Source organism: Triticum aestivum, chromosome 2B, assembly GCF_018294505.1.
Source record: "Triticum aestivum cultivar Chinese Spring chromosome 2B, IWGSC CS RefSeq v2.1, whole genome shotgun sequence".
Taxonomy (NCBI): Eukaryota; Viridiplantae; Streptophyta; class Magnoliopsida; order Poales; family Poaceae; genus Triticum; species Triticum aestivum.
In genome coordinates, this window is record NC_057798.1 from 670,612,066 (window position 1) to 670,631,293 (window position 19,228).

The window sequence follows — 19,228 nt, forward strand, 5'->3', positions numbered from 1 at the left end:
CCCTCCCAGTTCACGTCCCTTTTCCCCAAGATCACCAGCAGCGTGACCGATCTCTTTCTCTTCAGCTGCCGCAACGCACCGGCAACCATGGCGAGACCCACAAGCCAGTCGGTGGCCGCGTTCACCATCCTGATGCTCGCCGTGGCCACCCTCGCCATCGCCCAGGCGCCGCCGCCGCCCAAACGGAGCCGCCAGGAGATCCACCTGTTCGAGGTGACCGTCGGCCTGGCGGCCGCCGCCACGGAGGACGACTACTACCACCACCACTACCGCCTGCTCGCCACCGTGGTCGGCGGGTCGGTCGCCTCGCCCCTGTTCCTTCTGAACCGCTACATTTCTATGCCATTTGCTGACGCTTCTCTATCGTGTTTTCTCTCAAACCTCAAGCATCGAGGCCGCACGGAGCGCCATGTTCGAGACCGCGCCCTTGAGGTTCAGCGCCTACCTCACCAACAACCAGGCCCGCAGACTATCAAGTGAGTGAACATTCCTGGCTTACTTCATCGATCCTAGCTAGGCATACATAGATATTTGATGTTTAAGTTACATACGTTCTGGTTGAGCAGGAGTCACGGGGGTGCTGGGAGTTCGTCAGAGGGACGACCCTGTGCCCACGGACGACGACGGGCACTGACACCGCAAGTGATCAACAGAGACGTGAGCAGCTTCAAAGGAAGGAAGCAACACATTAGCTTTCCTTTTTCTCTTTCACAATAAAAAAAGTGCCGCGGCCTTAATATTTGTGTTATACTGAAATCCAGCAAGCTTTGCTGTTATAAACCTCTCGCGCAAAACTGACGATCCTCGATGTAAAAAACAAGATGATCTCCGGGGTTCATCAATACGACAATACGTAACATGTTCAGTTTTAACCCCGCAAAAAAAAAATGTTCGGTTTCAAAAAAGAGAGTTGTAAGTGTGACTGTCAATACTATCTGGAACTGTTAAACGGCAGAGGACAAAAACCTGTTCGACAGAGCCAAAACCAGTGCTCGCCCCGGGATCATCTCACGAAAAATTCTGATTCATGATCGTCGCTCTTCTTTGGTCCAGCCTCTCTAGACAAAGTCGGGGTCGACAGTGTGCTGCTTGCACCCTCGGGGGCCATAGTGCTCCTTGCTCTTTCGCACCACCGTGTGGCACAGAGCGCAGCAATGAACCCGGCATGTCTCGCAGAAGATGTGGTTGTTGTTCCCAACCTGCTTAGATCAGAGACTGTCTTCATCCACCAGAATCATCAAGAGAAAAAAGAGTAGAAAGCACTAGAGCTATCTTCAGAAAACACTACTGAAAAATATCACTATTCCATACATGATACAGTATATGGAAGCCACCAAACCTTTACCTTGAAATTCGGCTGGCGGCAACCCGGGCACGGATGCGCTCTGGACAGTGCCAGTTTCAGCTCTTTCTGCATGTTTCTGACGACATCATTCACTTCCACCTTCACTCTCAGCTTCTCCCTATCGATTTTGCATTGTTCACTGTCAAAAAGGAGCATTGGTTTCTGAATTAGTTATCCAGAGAATAGATATGCTACATAATGCTTGACAGATCACACTTAACAAGGGGTCATCACAAGACAATACGTACCTTGTATGACCTTGACTTGATGGCTTGCCACAGGCATAACAGAACGACTTCTCACAGTTTCTGCAAAGCATCTGGTCACAGCCTGACACGCGTGAGATGGCAAAGCCACAATGCGGACACATAACAGAAGAACGGAGTATTTCCTTGATGCTAAATATATCACTCGCAGAGACTTTACGTCCAGCATTGCCTTTGCTCAAGTTGCGTGCCTTCTCACGCTCCTGTATAAAAGCAAATAGTGCAATAAACGATATGATCTCAATACTGTTCTCATTGCATTGAAAGGGTCTAGCACAAATGATGTATGGTCATAAAACAAATGATGGAACTTGGAATGCCCATCTTGCTGGAAATGGCACCATGTTTTGCAATAACCTTAAAGTAAAATGATGTGCTCTTCTGAAAACAGAATTAGTTTATGAATAGTTACTTTATCTAGAATACAGATATATTATATGCAAGTAGAGCTATAGCTTTTTCTAGAATATACAGAAAGGACTGTGCATCTTTCTATTAAGAAGAGCGCCATGATGCGTGGCTAGTACATTATCTTGTAATGGATTTTCCTCGAGTACCACTTAGACCAGGCGTTGCTAGTTGCATTTTGGACCAGGTAGTTTTAAATGTTGTATACATAACACCAGGTCTGGTTGGTTTAGCAAAAAACCCAACGCTTTACCAGCTCATCCCACCTGTCAGATTCCACAGTGGCATCAGATCAGGTACCATGTGACATTCAAAGTGCCATGTTAAGTTCTCTAATGATAATTCGGTGGAAAATACGACTAAACACTGCACAGACATTCCCATGTCTGGAACTTCACTAGATTCCATGATTCACCATTCAACAGTGAAGAGTTAAAGAAAACTATGTTTACAGTTCTGAAGAAATGAATAAGTTATCTATTCTACTCCCTCCGTCCCAAAATTCTTGTCTTAGATTTGCCTAGATACGGATGTACCTAATACTAAAACGTGACTTGATACATCCGTATTTAGACAAATCTAAGACAAGAATTTTGGGACGGAGGGAGTATAAAATATCCAATAATAATTTTAGCATTCCCAATACTCGTGTTCTTATATATTGGAAGTTAGCTCTCGTATTAAACATAACAGCTAAAACTTACAACAGAATATGCACCGTTAGATGGATTTTAATCAGAACATGGACAGTTAGGTAACACTTATTTCAAAAAAAGAAATATGTAGTGTTTACATGGATTTTGAACCTGTACAGAAATAAGTTTTTCTTCTGGAGTCATGCATCTCTCCCCTACATGGCGACGATTTCTGCAGCGGACGCAGAAGGTGAAGAGGCAATTGGAGCACTGGGCGCTGTCCTCATCTGCCAGGCAAGCTGTTTCACATCTTGGACAGTAAGCTACATCAGCCCTTGAGTCTAGAGTCTTCTGAAATACCAATCTTTCCCACCGTTCAAAACCTGCATCTCCAAGCAACTTCTTCAATAGTTTAGGAGGAATAGAACATCCACATTTGTCATCAGGGCACACCAATTTCAGGACTGATCCTTCCTTGACATGCAACTTTGAGTATGTCTCCATGCACCTCCAGCAGTAGTAATGACGGCATGGAAGTTCTACGAAGTCTATGCCTGAGGGGAATCAAAAGAATCAAGATACAGATTAAACTTTTAAATATTCCAGACTCCAAGCATGATGGAACTTGGATTGTTCATGAGGATGTACCTCAGCAGCATGACACATGAACATGATTAATTGTGCTAATGTTGCAATTATAGAAACTGTGTAAAGAAGCTTATAAATATTAATCTTTTACAGGGAAAGTAAGCTTATAATTGAATAAGGGATTAGCTTCATAGGCATTTGGGCTGTATCTGGGTTACTGCAGAACCTTTAACTTGTATTTTCTTACGATATATGTAGTAAAGGGGCCATGGCCCACATTGTTAGTTTCACCTAGGTATGGGGTGCAAAATAATTTTACATTTCTTATCAGGTTTAACTTGTCTAGTAACTAGTTGAAAGAAGTTTGAACTAAAGCCAAAACATAGTTACTTTTTCTAATGATTGTTTGACTGCAGATATACGTTGATTTTATATAAAAGTAGTATGGTATGCAAAAAAATGGATATACCCAGCAATATCCCAGAATGTAGAGTATTTGAATTCTAATAATCAGGCATTATACACCAGAACTAAATTTCCAAAAACTATACCAAAATTTGGTTTGGATTTGTGCATAAATCATGGTGCCCTGGCTCCATGGAGCACCAATTCAGTGTCCAATATATACTGTATCAGTAGTGTTCTCCCTTACTGTTTCAAAATAACAGATTTAAGTTATGATGGAGATGTAGTTGTGAAATGAGCAACAGGGAGAGTATCCAAGCATCAAATGGAGCATCTGAATTACCTGGGTGCTCACTGAAACAAATTGTGCAGACATGGAGGCCACGACGAAATGTTTCAAGGCATTGCTCTTCATCATAGCTGATCAACTGTTGAACAACCTCCTCTACAGACAGAATCTCTCCAACAACCCGAGCATCCACAGGAGCCACAGGACAATCAGACTTGCGTATGATTATCCCGCCATCAAAACCAAGATGAGAGAGCGTAGAGCTCTGCAGCCACTGCACCCACTCAAAAACAACTTCCTGTCCAGACTGCTGTGCCCAAATCGAGTCAAGCATGTGACAAAGGGTCGAGACCTTCACACTATCCAACCACTGTACACCGAGAGAGAAGTATGGAGGATGATGGCTCGGGTACGATGGAGGCATAAGGCATGTCAGTGATATTGGAGCCAAGTGCTTGACACTGAATGTGAACTGGTTGTCTGGATAATCATCAACACTCTGGAGTTCTGTGGACACACTGATACCATCTGGAATTTCACAGTGCACATGGATCTGCAAAGAGTTGAAAACGAATAAGGAAAGAGTACCGCAGATTTTGTTGGTATTACTATTTTGGTAACTGGTGAGTACTGGAACTGGAAGTCTGGAACCAATTAAAGCAACAATAAATTCCTCAAGAAAATAAATAGAGGAAAACGGATATACCTGGAAGGAGCGTGGTACAGACTTTTCACCAAAAATATTCAAATTGTCTCCATAAATTGCCTCAAGTGCCAGTATCTGTGCAATCATATATCAGAGAAAAGGTACATCAGAAGAAAGTCTGGAAATTTACTGAGTTGTCTCCATAAACTGCCTCAAGTGCCAGTATATGTGCAATCATATATCAGAGAAAAAAGTAGGACTGTACAGTACATCACAAGAAAGTCTGTAAATTTACTGAGTTGTCCCCATAAATTGCCTCAAGTGCCAGTATCTGGTCAATGATGAAAAAACATGGTCAATGATCCCTCTCCCCTCCCCTGCACCAGCCCACCATCTTCTTCCTCGCAATGCCCCCCTTTCAGCTCGCATCCACACTCCCCCGTCCCTTCTACGGTTCTACCCCCTCCTGCCCACCACTCATCTGAGCGCCGGTTAGCCCCCCCCTCTTCCCTTCTTCCTCCCGTGCCTTCTGCATTCCTCCTCCTCCGCACGAGCATCAGACGACAATCGAAAGTTCGCGCCCTAAGACTAAGCAAGGACCATGACTGCTAGCTATTGACCGAACCGTTGATCCCTAGATTGAAGGAAAATCCGGATTTTTCATCCGCTCCGCTTCGCTAGCCAATCCACGAGAGGGGTTAGCGATGCAGTCCCCAAAACTGGCGCAGGGGACGAGGCGTAGGGCGACGAAGCGATCGATTCGAGCAGGCAGTAGCGGTACCTCGTCTTGCTGCAGCTGGTCGTTGGAGCGCAACTGCTCCTCCGGCAGATCGGGCCCATCCGCCTCCCGGAGGTCCCGGAGCAGCATCTCCTGCAGCATCCGCGCGGCCTCCGGCGACGGCGAGAGGTGGGCGTCGCGGGGGCTCTCCATCAGCGGGCTTCGGGTGGCGGCCGGGGTGGTCTTTCTTCTTTTTTCAGTTTCGCTGCGGCCGGGGCAGGGGCAGTCTTGGATTGTGTGCGTGGGTGGTTGTGTTAGCGGTCGCGGTCGCGGTCGCGCCCGTGCAATAGGATTTTTTTTGTTGAGGATCGTGCAATAGGAATTGCTAGGAATGGACTGGTGCTTCTCGAACCAGCTGTCCACGGATCCCATGTTGATATTGCCCTGTATGGCAATGATTGGATTGAAGTATTTTATGGCAAGTTTAATGACTCTTGGACGATAACTCTAGTTCTCAATCATGGCAACTTTGTTTAGAATAGCAAGCTTTAGTTTTTTCTTTTTTTATGGCAATTTTAATTAATTGTAAAAAATGGCAGGGCCGAAGTGTCTCGTGCCACGCATGACTTGTCATTTGAGTTTTTCTTTTTGGAACTTTTAAAGGATCTTAACTTTAAACTGAATTTATTTTTGAATGGAACACTTTTATTTTGCGGGAATCAATGCAACACATTGGATCAAAGGAACGAGGCTACACAAATTTTAACATATTTTTTCTTTCACTCGCGAGACCTAGTGATAACACTGTTAATGTTTTGCTTGCATTGCTCTCTTTGAGTAACTTTTTCCAAATCGTCATCTCCACCTCTAGGCTTATCATATTCATACGCATCTCGTAGCGTTCACACTTGGGTCAACCCAAGCATGTGTTTGTAACCAGCTTCTCCATCCGACAACACTATTTAGTTTTTTTTTTGAGGTAATGGGCAGCTACACCTTTTCATTCATTCATAATTAGTTCATTATAGATAATGGTCCTAATTACATCAGGGAACTCATTAATCCAGCAGGACCAAACATCATGCTCTGCTGATTTCGTCAGAACATGTGCTGCCTCATTACAAGTACGATTAACATGAATAAAAGTACAAGATACAAACTTTGTGGCACATTTTCTAATATCATGGACTATGGCTCCAATGGGGGACCTATCAGAACCTAAACCCTTGACCTTGTTGATCAATGACAGGCAATCAGATGCTACCATGATGTTCGGTATGTTAAGGTTATTGGCAAGGATTAAGGCTTGACGAAGTGCCATGGCTTCTGCTACTTCAGGAATTTGAATTCGTTCAAAGTAACCTCTGTTCGCCGCCTGTACCCTTCCCCGGTGATCACGTATTACCACACCAAAGTCCGTTCTTGCAGATTGGGAGAATGTCGCTGCATCCACATTGACGAGCATCGACCCATCCGGCGGCGCATACCATTTTTGGTTTGACTTCAAGGTCTCACGTCTAGTGGAAGTGGTCGAACTAAAAGAATGCATATTGATAAATTCAACATAAGCTTTGATCTTTCCCACCACACGAAGAGGGTGATTTAAAGCTTCGCCATTACGATAGGCATTTCTATTTTCCCATATGTGCCATATTGCCACTGCCATAATCATAGAGTGAAAATCTGTAGTGTTTTGTATCCACTCTAAAACCCATTGCCTAACATGAGTAAAACTTCTCAGTTTCAAACAAATGGCATACTCTTTCTTAAGCTCTTTCCAGATTTCTTTAACATGGTGACACTGCAAAAAGCAATGTTCAACGGTTTCCTCCCTATTGCAAAAATGACAATCATACCTTGTGGGGATTGATCTCACTTGAAGTTGAGCACCTGTTGGGAGATAGTTATGGGCGAATCTCCACAGAATTACCTTCATTTTATTTGGGCATTGGATTGCCCAAAGTTTCCTCCAAATTTTCTCCATGATCCTCTGATCTGAGATAGCCCCTTTGCCATATGTACTCATGTCACTCCAAAAGTTTAGTGTTCTCAAAAAATTATATGCCGACCTCACTGTATAAACACCATCTTTTGTGTGGGGCCATGACACAAAATCTGGGCATCCTTCTGTACTCAACGGTAAGCTAAGAATTTTCTCTGATATATCCTCTGAGAAAATGTTTCTAATGGTTTCTTCATTCCACTTGTGTTCACCTTTTATTATCAAAGAACTCACCATATCATTACCACTTCTAGAGGAAATATGTTGTAGAGTTGTAGGGGCAATATCAGGGATCCAATTATCTTCACATGATGAATTGTGTTGCCATCTCCCACTCTCCATAGTAGGCCCTTCTGCAACAATTTTCTCCCATATATCAGATTGTGCCAAGTATAAGAAGATGACCTCACACATTTAGCTGTCCAAAAGTCACCTTACGGAGAGTATCTTCCTTTTAATACCTTAGCACATAATGAGTTCACATTTGTTAAAAGGCGCCAACATTGTTTACCCAACATGACTTGATTGAATATTGCCATGTCTCTAAATCCCATGCGACCTAAATATTTCGGTGAGGACAACCACTTCCAAGATTTCCAATGTAATTTCCTTTTTCCATCTTCTACACCCCACCAATAGTTGGAAATAGGCTTTCTCATCTTTTCACAGACACCAATAGGGATCTAAAAACAACTCATTACGTAAGTTGGTATTGCTTGTGCGACTGACTTTATAGAACTTCTTTCCCAGCCCTTGACAAAGGTCTATCACTCCAACCATTGAGTCTTTTCCAAAGTCGACCAGTGAGAAAGTTGAAGTTGTTCGTTGGGGATCGTCCCACCTAGGTCGGCATGCCAAGATAGGTAGCTTGTAGTGTATCATCTTGAATTCCCATCTTCTGCTTTACCCTTTCCTTTATTTGCTCATTGCAGTGGGTGCCAAAAAAATATAGATGATTTCTGAGTGTTGATCTTCTGTCCAGACCCTTCGCAATATGTTTGAAGAGATAATTTTAGAGTATCAATACTCTTATCATCTTCTCTGGTAAAGAACACACTGTCATCAGCAAACAATAGATGAGAAATAGGAGGGCCATTTCTACCATTGCGGATCCCTTTTAATTCACCAAAAGCTTCCTTTTGTTGCAGTAAACAAGATAAGCCTTCAGCGCACAACAAGAAAAGGTAGGGGCTAATTAGATCCCCCTGCCTAATGCCTCTAGTGGGTTTAAAAGATTGAGTTAATTCTCCATTAACTCTAGCCGCATATTTCACAGAGGTTACACATCTCATAACCGTCTCGACCCATTTATCATTGAAACCCATTTTCAATAAAATACCCTTGAGATAGTTCCACTCCATCCTATCATAAGCCTTTGTCATATCAATTTTGAGTGCAAAGAATGGGTGTTTGACTTTCTGCTTTCTTATTGTGTGGAGACATTCATAAGCCATAAGCACATTATCAGTAATTAGTCTTCCTGGCACAAAAGCACTCTGTTGTTTAAAGATTATTTTCGCAAAAAAAGTTTGAGACGATTAGCTATAACTTTGGAAGCAATTTTATACATAACATTGCACAAACTTATTGGCCGAAAATTAGAGAGCACATCAGGAGAATTTACTTTTGGGATTAAAACAATTACTGAATCACTAGGTTGTGGTCATGGTGCAGCGGGGATGGGACTAGGATTCGAACCAATTGATTTATCCTCCTTATTAGGACATGGGGGAGATAGAGACCTCCCTCAAGAAGCTTGTTTCCTTGGAACTATACCATTAACCTAACTTGGGGAGAGATCGGAAGAAATCAAACGTTAGACTCATTTATGAATACATTGGGGGCAAAATTGGAAACCCTATCCAGTATCTGTGTTTTTGTTAAGACCACTAACTCTAACCGCCCTTGGTTCGTCTTTCCTAAACCTTGTTCCATGTGCTTATTTTCAAGCGGATTTGATTGATTAGGAAATTCTGGTTTCACCAATATGCTAGCGTTGGAACCAGTCCAGTTAAAGACAATGTTTGTTATTCATATGTCAAGGGATAAAGAGTAAAGAAACGAGTGAAACGTCTAAATTACACAGGGAGTAACTTATTGAGTAATTCTATTGCCTCAACTAACCTCCTCGATGAAAGAGTCCACTCAATATTGTTTTATCCTACTTCCATTTCTATCCATAGAGATTGGCATCGGATGTAGGTAGGGGTCGATTTTAAAATGTATGAAAATTGTAATTTTTAGTAATGAAATGTCTATTTCTTTGCCTTTGTGATACATTGGGAAGCTTTCCCCCCCCCCCCTTGGTAACTTGTAAGTGATCCTTCAAGTTTCAATACATCTATCTTGTGTTTGTAGGATTATTTTATGGAATTATTCCAAGTAATGTTTATGCCCCTCTCTTCCTGTCTACATCAGCTCCTAAGGTTTATGGCCTCCTAACACCACATTATTTCACTACAAATTCATTAAATCCAGCTCTTTTGTAACCACAAATATGTGTAAATTTATGCAAATTTAACTCTCGTGTTTAGTGCATTTATACTTGTTGCAGTTCCTATCATTCTATTGCAAAAATGGACCAACGCGGCAAAGCGTGGCTTCGATGATCTTGTAATCATTATAAGAAATGGATTTTTAAGGAGTCTATTGGAGATGCTCTGATCCTCGTACAACTATGAGATACATGTCAGGTTCAGTAGTACTAGATTACCAAAAATAGGTCTTTGCCCCATTATATATATAAAGTAGCAACCATCATACAAACACCCGCATATAACACATCACCACAACACACACCCAAGCCAAGAGATGAGCTGAAGAACAACAACGCCACCCCATACAACTCAAAGCAAATGACAAGTGGACAAATTGAGCATCGCTTGGAGTTAATGGAGCTCCCAACCATGAACGACCAACCCCGAAGAGACGAAGCTAAACAACGATGGACCCTGGACTCCAAGGTGGCTCCTTCAGGAAGGACACGATACCAAAGCACCACCATCGCCAGATCCAAAGGATCAGGTTTTTGCCTGAAGCATCAGAAGGACAAAAGGCTACCGCAATGGTGTTGAAGCAGGAAATGACGCCCATGGACATCGCCACATTAGCCTGGCCAAATCAAGACAAGGTTTTCGAATCGGGGTACGGTGGGTCACAAGAACACCAGCCACATCACCACCCTAGAACACCAAACACTAACCACCACACTGACTGCGCGGCCATGGCAGCCAGCCAACACCCGAGCCACAAGCTCCGCCCACGAGCACCGCAACTCCCAAACCCCAGGGACCAGCCCACTGCATCCAGACACCCTAGTAACCATCCAAGGGACAGGCTTTGCACCTACCAGGAGATCCCTGCTACCGACGAAGCTGCCAGCGATCGACCTGCCCCAATCAGGAGCTAGGAAGCACCGGGCCGAGGAAAAGGGGAAGAGAAGGAGCTGAGCATGTCCCGACCAACATCCCCTACATCGATAATGAGTGGCCAGACCACCCCATCAACCCTCGACAACCTTCCCACACTCCACTCCCTGACGCCCCACCACGGCTTCTGGCTAGAAAATCCGTGTGAGGCAGCACCAGCCGCCCACCCATCGTCACGGGGCACCAGATCGGCTACAAGCTATCGCCAAAAATGTCCTCCAGACGTTATAATAACTTGGCCCTCACTACCACCGCGACGCCCCTACGCCCATGTCACACATTCGCCGCCAAGCACATCTGTAGGATCGAAAGTATGTCTAGAGGGGGGGGATTAGACTACTTGACCAAATAAAAACTTGACCTTTTTCCAATTTTAGCTCTTGGCAGATTTTAGCGACTTAGCAAAGTCAAGCAATTTAAATACAATTCAAGCAAGCATGCAAAGAGTATATGAGCAGCGGAAAGTAAAGCATGCAACTTGCAAGAAAGTAAAGGGATGGGATTGGAGTGTGCAAATGCAATTGGAGACACAGATGATTTTGGCGTGGTTCCGATAGGTGGTGCTATCGTACATCCATGTTGATGGAGACTTCAACCCACGAAGGGTAATGGTTGTGCGAGTCCACGGAGGTCTCCACCCACGAAGGGTCCACGAAGAAGCAACCTTGTCTATCCCACCATGGCCATCGCTCACGAAGGACTTGCCTTGGTAGGGTAGATCTTCACGAAGTAGGCGATCTCCTTGCCCTTACAAACTCCTTGGTTCACTCGACAATCTTGTCGGAGGCTCCCAAGTGACACCTAACCAATCTAGGAGACACCACTCTCCAAAATGTAATAGATGGTGTGTTATTGATGAACTCCTTGCTCTTGTGCTTCAAATGATAGTCTCCCCAACACTCAACTCTCTCTCATAGGATTGGATTTGGTGGAAAGATGATTTGAGTGGAAAGAAACTTGGGGAAGGCTAGAGATCAAGATTCATATGGTTGGATTGGAATATCTTGGCCTCAACACATGAGTAGGTGGTTCTCTCTCAGAAAATGAATGCTAGAAATGTAGGCATGTTCTGATGGCTTCCCTCATGAATGAGGAGAGGGTGGAGGGGTATATATAGCCTCCACACAAAGTATAACCGTTACACACAATTTACCAAACTCGGTGGGACCGAATCAGAAAAGTCGGTCGGACCGATTTAGTTCATAATGTGACTGTTAGGCATTTTGGTGGGACCGACACGTCAACTCGATGGAACCGATAGCATTAGGGTTAGGGCATAACGTAATCTCGGTTTGACCGATTACACAAACTCGGTTGGATTGACTTTTGTAATAAGTAAACCAGAGAGTTGGTCTGGCAAACTCGGTGGGACCGATTCGCTCATCTCGGTGGGACCGAAACGTTACGAAAAGGAAATACGGAGTTTGCATTGTAGACTCGGTGGGACCGATCGCTCATCTCGGTTAGACCAAAATGTTACGAAGGGAAACAGGGAGTTTGCAATCCCATCTCGGTGAGACCGAGATCCCTATCGGTTAAACCGAAGTGACTAGGGTTTCTGGTAGTGGCTATGTCAAATGAACTCGGTGGCGCCAGATGGATCAAATCGGTGGGGCCGAGTTTGACATTTGGTTTGGGACATATGTGGATATGAGAAAGTGGTTGAGGGCTTTGGAGCATATCACTAAGAACTTTGAGCAAGCAAGCCATTAAGCAACACCTCATCCCCTTTTAATAGTCTTGGCTTTCCTATGGACTCAATGTGATCTTGGATCACTGAAATAGAAAATGTAGAGTCTTGAACTTTAGAGCTTGAGCCAATCCTTTGTCCTTAGCATTTTGAGGGGTCCACATTCCTAATCCATGCCATGCCAATCATTGAACTTTCCTAAAATATATATCTTGAAATAGCATTAGATCAATGAGCTATATGTTGTTAATCATTACCAAAACCACCCAGGGATAGTTGCACTTACAATCTCCCCCTTTTTGGTAATTGATGACAACATATAGATCAAAGCTTCGAAAAATGACAATACGATTGAAATACATCGTCGCTTTGAGAAGTATGTGATAAGAAAGAGCTCCCCCTAAATTTGTGCATTATTTAAAATTTGCTTTGGACTGCAAATGCGCAGTCTGTTAGGATCATGGGTCACTCTTCCATGTCACATACATCTTGGTGGAGCGCTCAAAATGATAATAATTGAAAACATGCACTCATCACCAAGCAAAGTGAATGATCATAAATGGATATAAGGGATAATATCATTCAAGCACACATTAAAGTAGCATATGATCAACCACATGATCATCAAAGTATCTCACAAAAGGACATAATGTATCAAGCAAACACACATTAAAGTTCAACCAAATAAAGTGCAAGAGAGACAAAAAGCAAAACTCTCTCTCTCTCTCGAAGACTATGATCTATACATATTTCTCCCCCTTTGGCAACAAGTTACCAAAAAGTTCAAATATGCATAGTGCTATGCGTCTCGCAGGCTTGGTCTCCATGAGGTGGTGTAGTGGTGACTCCCAGGACGAAGGCTTCTATTGATGTAGCTGGAGCTAGTGGAGTGGCTGCCGGAGGTGGCACTGAAGCTATGGCTGCTGGTGTAGATGTGGTCGCTCTAGTATCAGGAACATGCACTGCATCAGACCTCTGACCTTGTGGCACATGCACTCACTGAAAAACATCTGTTGTTGTCTTTCCTTTCTTCTCCTCTGCTTCCTCCTGGAGCTGCTCTGCTACTGACTGAATCTCAATTACTTTGACATCAAGATCATAGAACTTCTGCTAAATGATTCTCTCCAAACTCTCCTGATTTTGAGTCAGGGTGGCCAAGCCCTTCTCAATCCTCAAGGTGGATTGGATAAGATATCCAAGTTGATCTTGTTTGCTTTTTAGGAACACCTGAGATGCCTCTTCAGCACTTGGCATCTTTGCAGCTTTCTCTGCCCTTGCCTTTTCTCTCTTCTCATGTGCTTGCACTGATGAAGGATCTTTCTCATCCATGACCACCGTGTTATCCTCAAAATCTGGCTTGAGAGGTAAGTGCTCCTTGTCCAACAAATAAGTGCCTGTGCCCATCTTTGAGTTGATGAGCACCTGAATATGTGGAGCATACCCACAAGACCTCTTCTGATCTGCTGTTGTCCTCTTGATTGTTTCCACAATCAGACTCATCACCTTGAACTTCTGAGGGACATAAAAAATGTGCAGCAGGTTGATGGAATGTCCTCCTATCATTCTGTGATCTCCAAACTTGGGAAAAAGAGTATGCCTTAGGATGGTGTTGATAGTAGGCAGACCAGACAATAGAAACTTCAGTAAGCCCAACTTATGAGTTTCCAGGGCATCATTTGGAATTTCCTTGTACATACTTGCCATTGAGTTGTGGTCTTTCTTCTTCTTGGCATACACATCCAAGTCGTCGTCATGAGCTGCTGGGGTATTTATCAACTTGGCCCATTCATCAACAGTTGATTGGTACCTAATACCTTCTGACACCCAGAAAATCCTACCATCAGGATAGAAGTGAGCAGTGGAGTAGAATTGCATGATCAGCTCATCATTCCACTTAGTGCGCTTCTGGCCAACAAACTTGCCCACTCCACAAGCCTTGAAGCTATCATAGACACCTGAGAAATGATCTTCATTTTCTCTGATATATGTTCAGTCAACCCATCTCATGTCACAGACAATTGGCTTCTTGTCAAGCAGAATTATCTCATAGAAGTCTTGTTGTTCCTTAGTGTGGAACCTGTAATCCACAGTAGTTCTCCTACTCACAGCATAAGGGTCACTTTTCCTCCAAAGTCTCTGACCTGCATCCTTCCTTATGCTCATGTCCTCTACCACCAGATGTGTGTCATTGTGGTCTGGGATCTTTGATTTGAGCTTTCTTAGCACTTGGACTTCAGCTTATTCTTCTTCAGCTTCAGGCACCGGGGCCTTATTCTTTTCCTCAGCAGGGATGTTTCTTGTGCTCCTCTTGGGTGCAGACTTGGTGGCTGGAGCAGCAGCTTTGGGAGCAGGTTTGGGCTTAGGAGCAGCCCCTGACTTGATTGCATCTCCCATAAGTTTTTGTGCCTTAGGTGCTGGAGCAGCATCCTCTTCCTCTTCCTCTTCATCATCAGATGGATCTCTCACCATAGTTGACTTTCCAAGAACTTTACCTGTAGTGGTTCTTGCCCTCTTCTTCTTCTTGTCATCACCAGCTGCCTCTCCTTCATAAGATTCTATTGTGAATTTCATAGTTTGTCCTGTGGCAACCTTTCTTGGCTTGGATGTTGGGATTCTCCTAGATGGTGCCTTCTTGTTCATGCCAGGCTTAGTAGATGCAGCATTGCCAAACTCCTTCTTCACCACTTTCCTCTTTGAGATGGCCTCATCCTCAGCTGCAACATAATATTCATCTTCAGAATCTGAGGTTCTCTTCTTCCTTGCTCTAGTGGCTGCCTTGGGCAAGTTACTAGGTGTGCTCCTGCTGCCCTCATCATAGCTGCTTGAGGGACTAGTGCCCTCACTCATATGCTCTTGCTATTCAGATCTGTTCTGGCTGTCACTCTGGTCAGATATCTTGGCAAGCAAGTGACAGCAAACCCTGTGAATAGATTACAGGTGAGGTAGAGAAGATGAGCATCACAAAGTACAAAGGTTTTGCAAAACAAATGAGTTAAAACTTAGTTTTAGTTCTCCACAGAAATGATCTCGGAGCTACCGAATTGACAAACTCGGTGATACCGAAGCAACACTTGGAACCTAAACTAGTGAACTCGGTCAGACCGAGTCACAGTTCGGTGGCACCGAGATTGCCAGGGTTTCACAGAGTGTTGAACTCGGTCACACCGATTTGTAGTTTTCGGTCAGACCGAAAAGCGCATGTGCATTGGCCTAAGCCAAATCAGTTAGACCAATTTCGACGGTTCGGTCGGTCCGAGATGTGTTCTGCGGAGAGCTAACCCTAAAATTTTTGAATCAACCTACGCCTAAGGAAGATTTAGCTGGATAGTTCGATCTCATTCGTGGCAAGAATCATGTAGTTGTTCTTATGCTAGGAATCAGAGTTAAAAAGACAGCACAAGGGGTCGAACACATACCCTAGTTCGGCGGGTGTTTGCTACGGCGGCGACGGCAGAGCATATTCCGTCGACGGCAGGAGGTCGCTGGCAGCGAGGAGGCGATCCAGAGACCCGAGGAGGCAGAGCAGGACACGCGAGGGCTGAGGGGTTTTGAAGAATTTTCTAAAATCTCACCCGTGGGTATTTATATCCCGATCCTATCGGTGTGACCGAGTGGAACAACTCGGTGGCACCAAGATTGCAGAGTCGCAAGCGGTTGCTGCAACTCAGTGTGACTGAAGTGTTCAAATCGGCTGCACCGAGATGAAAACCTAGATCAACTTAGTGAACTCGGTTTGACCGAAATGGATGTCTCAGTCAGACCGAAATGCACAAAGAGGTTTTGGAAGTTTAAGTCTATGACGAATCAGGGACTCCCGAGTGCTTCTCACACAGAGTGGTTCGAACCTGACTTGATCAAACTTTGTGATGTAGCACGCATAGAGTTTGAGACGAGAAAAGCATAGATAGCTAGAGAAGTTTCTTAGGCATTCTTGTCCATCCACTTGGCAAAAGAAAAAGAGCCAAGCAATCAAAGCAACAAGTGGATGTCCTCGAATGAGTAAAATATGCAACCAACATGCTCACACAATAAAGTGGCAAATGAAATATGTGGCAAAGCATGCACAATCATTCTAGCATCTATCAAGCAATTTGTGATGACTAGGTCATCTATATATGAGTATATTGACTTAGGAGTCAAATGAGAACATTTGATCATAGGTCATACTCATCGTTTAAGCACAAGTGGGGTTACCACTTTTACATAAATCATTGTTGTGTTCACACCATTAGAGTTGCTTTAGCTCATTTCTTAGAGTAAAGCTCCCCCTAGATGTGATATCCCCCCTAAGAGGGATGAACTAACCTTGGGTTTTGTTGATGATGACTTCATGTAGGTGTTGAAGATGTGGATGCTCAATGTTGACGTAGATCTTTTGGAGCTATCCATTGGAGTGAGTTGCACTTTCAATACCTACACAGGTTAGTCCCACAAGGAACAAACAAGGATATCCACAGACATAGAGTGAAGCACACACAAGATGATGTCCATGACAACATTAGGTTACCTTGTCCCTTGTCTTACCAACAAGAGGGTTTGTGACTCCTTGAACTAGTGCAAGATGTGGAAGTTGATTGAACTTGTCCTTGCCAAAAAGATATGAGTGAAGTGTGTTGGCAGAGTCACCCTCAAGAACTCTCTAGTTCTTCTTCTTTGGGATCCACATCATCTTGATGGGAATCCTTGGGGTTGTAGTAGAACTTGATGAAGTAGAACTTGATCTAGTCTTGGGAACCCACTTGACCAAGGCCTTGGGAGCTTCTTCAAATGCATCAATCCCCTCTTGAAGCTTGTCCTTGCCTTTTTTCTTGTGGTCTTGTGGTGGAAGATCATCTTGAGCTTGTGTCCCTTGAAAAGAAGTAGGATCATACTTCTCTTATTGAGGAACAAACTTCATCTTGGGGTATTGATCTTCCTCCCACTCAACTCCATTGGCATTGAACTTTCGTTCAAAACCAACACCTTGATTCTTCCGGTGCCTTCCTTGCTTGCGTACAATCTCCTCAAATTGTTTACTTCCGGCAAGGCTCTTGTAAACACCTTTCTCTATAATTCCCTTCAATAAGCTATTTTCTTGCTCAAGTGTAACTTGGATAAGAGAATCATTAGTGGAATCAAGAGAACTACTAGAAGCAACAACATTGGATTTAGCATGATTATTGTTACTACTAGAGGAAGAATCTTTCTTACTCTTGTTGCTAGATTTTACTTGTGCCATGTAAGTAGATAAGAGTAAATGCTTGGCAATGTAAGAACTTTTCTTGTGAAGATCATCATTGATTGCCTTTAAAAACTCATGCTCTTGCTCAAGGTTGAGCTTTTCAAAGCGTAACTTCTCATGAGTCTTTAAAAGTTCTCGATGATCTTCCAAGGTAGTTTCATGAGCTAACTTAAGAGTGTTTAGTTCTCTAGTTAGACGCTTAATCCTCTCCTTATCATTGTCATTCGTTTTATCTTGATTAGCATGATTAATTGACGTTTCATCATAGTATTCGTCACTAGAGTTGTCAACAAGTAAATCATCATCACCTAACAAGTCATCTTCATCACTATTGAAATCAACATACTCAGGGTGTGATACCTTTGGGCCTTTAGTCATGAAGCATCTTCCAATTCCTTCATTTGGTGAGTCAAATATGTCGTAGGAGTTGGTTGACACAAGTGCTAGACCGGCAACACCTTCATCTTGAATATATTCCGAGTCGGAGTGATAACTTCTCTCAGAGTGATGGTCAGAGTCGGAGCCGGATACCCATTCACCAACATGAGCTTGATGTCTTCACTTTGTGTAGCTCTTTGATGATTTGTCCTTCCTTTCCAAATCGTTGCTTCTCCGGGAGGTTCTTTGTTCATAACGATCATCTCTACTCCTTCTCTCTCTTGGTGGTGATTCTTCTCTTCTACTTCTTCTTTTAGGTGAATCTTATCTCCTTTTGTAGGGATCCATACACTCATTGGATTAGTATCCGGGTCTTCCACAATTGTAGTAATTACGTTCATGACTCGAAGATCTTTTGTCATTGTAGGACCTTGACTTGGAACTTCTTTCCTTGCTTCTACACTTGTAGAACTTGCTGAAGTTTCTCACCATTAGGCTCAATTCCTCATTGAAGGTTTCTTTCTCACTTGATGATGTAGGAGTATCACATGAGGCTTTGTAAGCACCACTTGACTTGTTGTGAAGCTCTTCCTTATCCTTGAATGACATCTCATGAGCAACAATTCTTCCAATGACTTCCGTTGGCTTGAGATCTTTGTAATTGGGCATCATTTGGATCAATGTGCACGCGGTATCATATTTTCCATCCAAGGCTCTTAGGATATTCTTGATGATGAATCTATCGTCACTACAAAAAAAAGACACATCCATGACATTTTGGGCCAAACAATTTTTTTTCTGTCATACATATGACACTTCTATGACGATAATTGTGACAAAACCCGGTATCATCATAGTGGTGGGATCCTACTTCTATGACAAAAAATCATAACAGAAAATGGGCTTTTCGTCCTGGGCGGGCCGGAGACGCAGCTACATGACATTCTTTGGGCCGCCCATGACAGAAAAAACCGTGGTAGAAGCAAGGGCAAGGAAAATTTCGGGGAGTTCCCGGTTATGGTGGGTGGTCAGGGGCCAAGAGATGCGCATTTCTCTCGTACACGTACACGCGTGTGTGCGAGGCGTTGGCTCTAACTGAACCCGAGCGAGGCGTTGGGCTCTAACTGAACCCGAGCGATTGCACTGCAGGCTATGCGTTACTGAACCCGAGCAATCGATCGATGGCTGTTAACTGAACCCAATCGAGCG

General features: G+C 43.7%; 1 protein-coding gene across 1 annotated transcript; it reads right to left on the minus strand.

The window, feature by feature from the left end:
• Positions 1-917: 917 nt before the first annotated feature.
• On the minus strand, positions 918-5,635 carry LOC123046614 (E3 ubiquitin-protein ligase RNF14). The gene is made up of 7 exons (XM_044470012.1): positions 5,364-5,635; positions 4,643-4,717; positions 3,991-4,489; positions 2,826-3,208; positions 1,594-1,814; positions 1,346-1,484; positions 918-1,199 (listed from the first exon to the last, which is right to left on the minus strand). The coding sequence occupies exons 1-7, from the start codon at positions 5,511-5,513 to the stop codon at positions 1,059-1,061; spliced, it is 1,608 nt and encodes a 535-aa protein (XP_044325947.1). The 5' UTR covers positions 5,514-5,635; the 3' UTR covers positions 918-1,058.
• Between the last annotated feature and the right edge of the window lie 13,593 nt (positions 5,636-19,228).

What these genes read in the sequence shown, in the direction of transcription:
- LOC123046614 (XM_044470012.1), bottom strand. Translation starts at nt 5,513, where the DNA reads ATGGAGAGCCCCCGCGACGCCCACCTCTCGCCGTCGCCGGAGGCCGCG. An exon ending in CTGTACCACGCTCCTTCCAG is followed by an intron (nt 4,490 to 4,642) that starts GTATATCCGTTT and finishes AACTCTTTGCAG; the next exon opens with ATCCATGTGCACTGTGAAAT. An exon ending in AAAAACTTATTTCTGTACAG is followed by an intron (nt 1,815 to 2,825) that starts GTTCAAAATCCA and finishes GCTTTTATACAG; the next exon opens with GAGCGTGAGAAGGCACGCAA.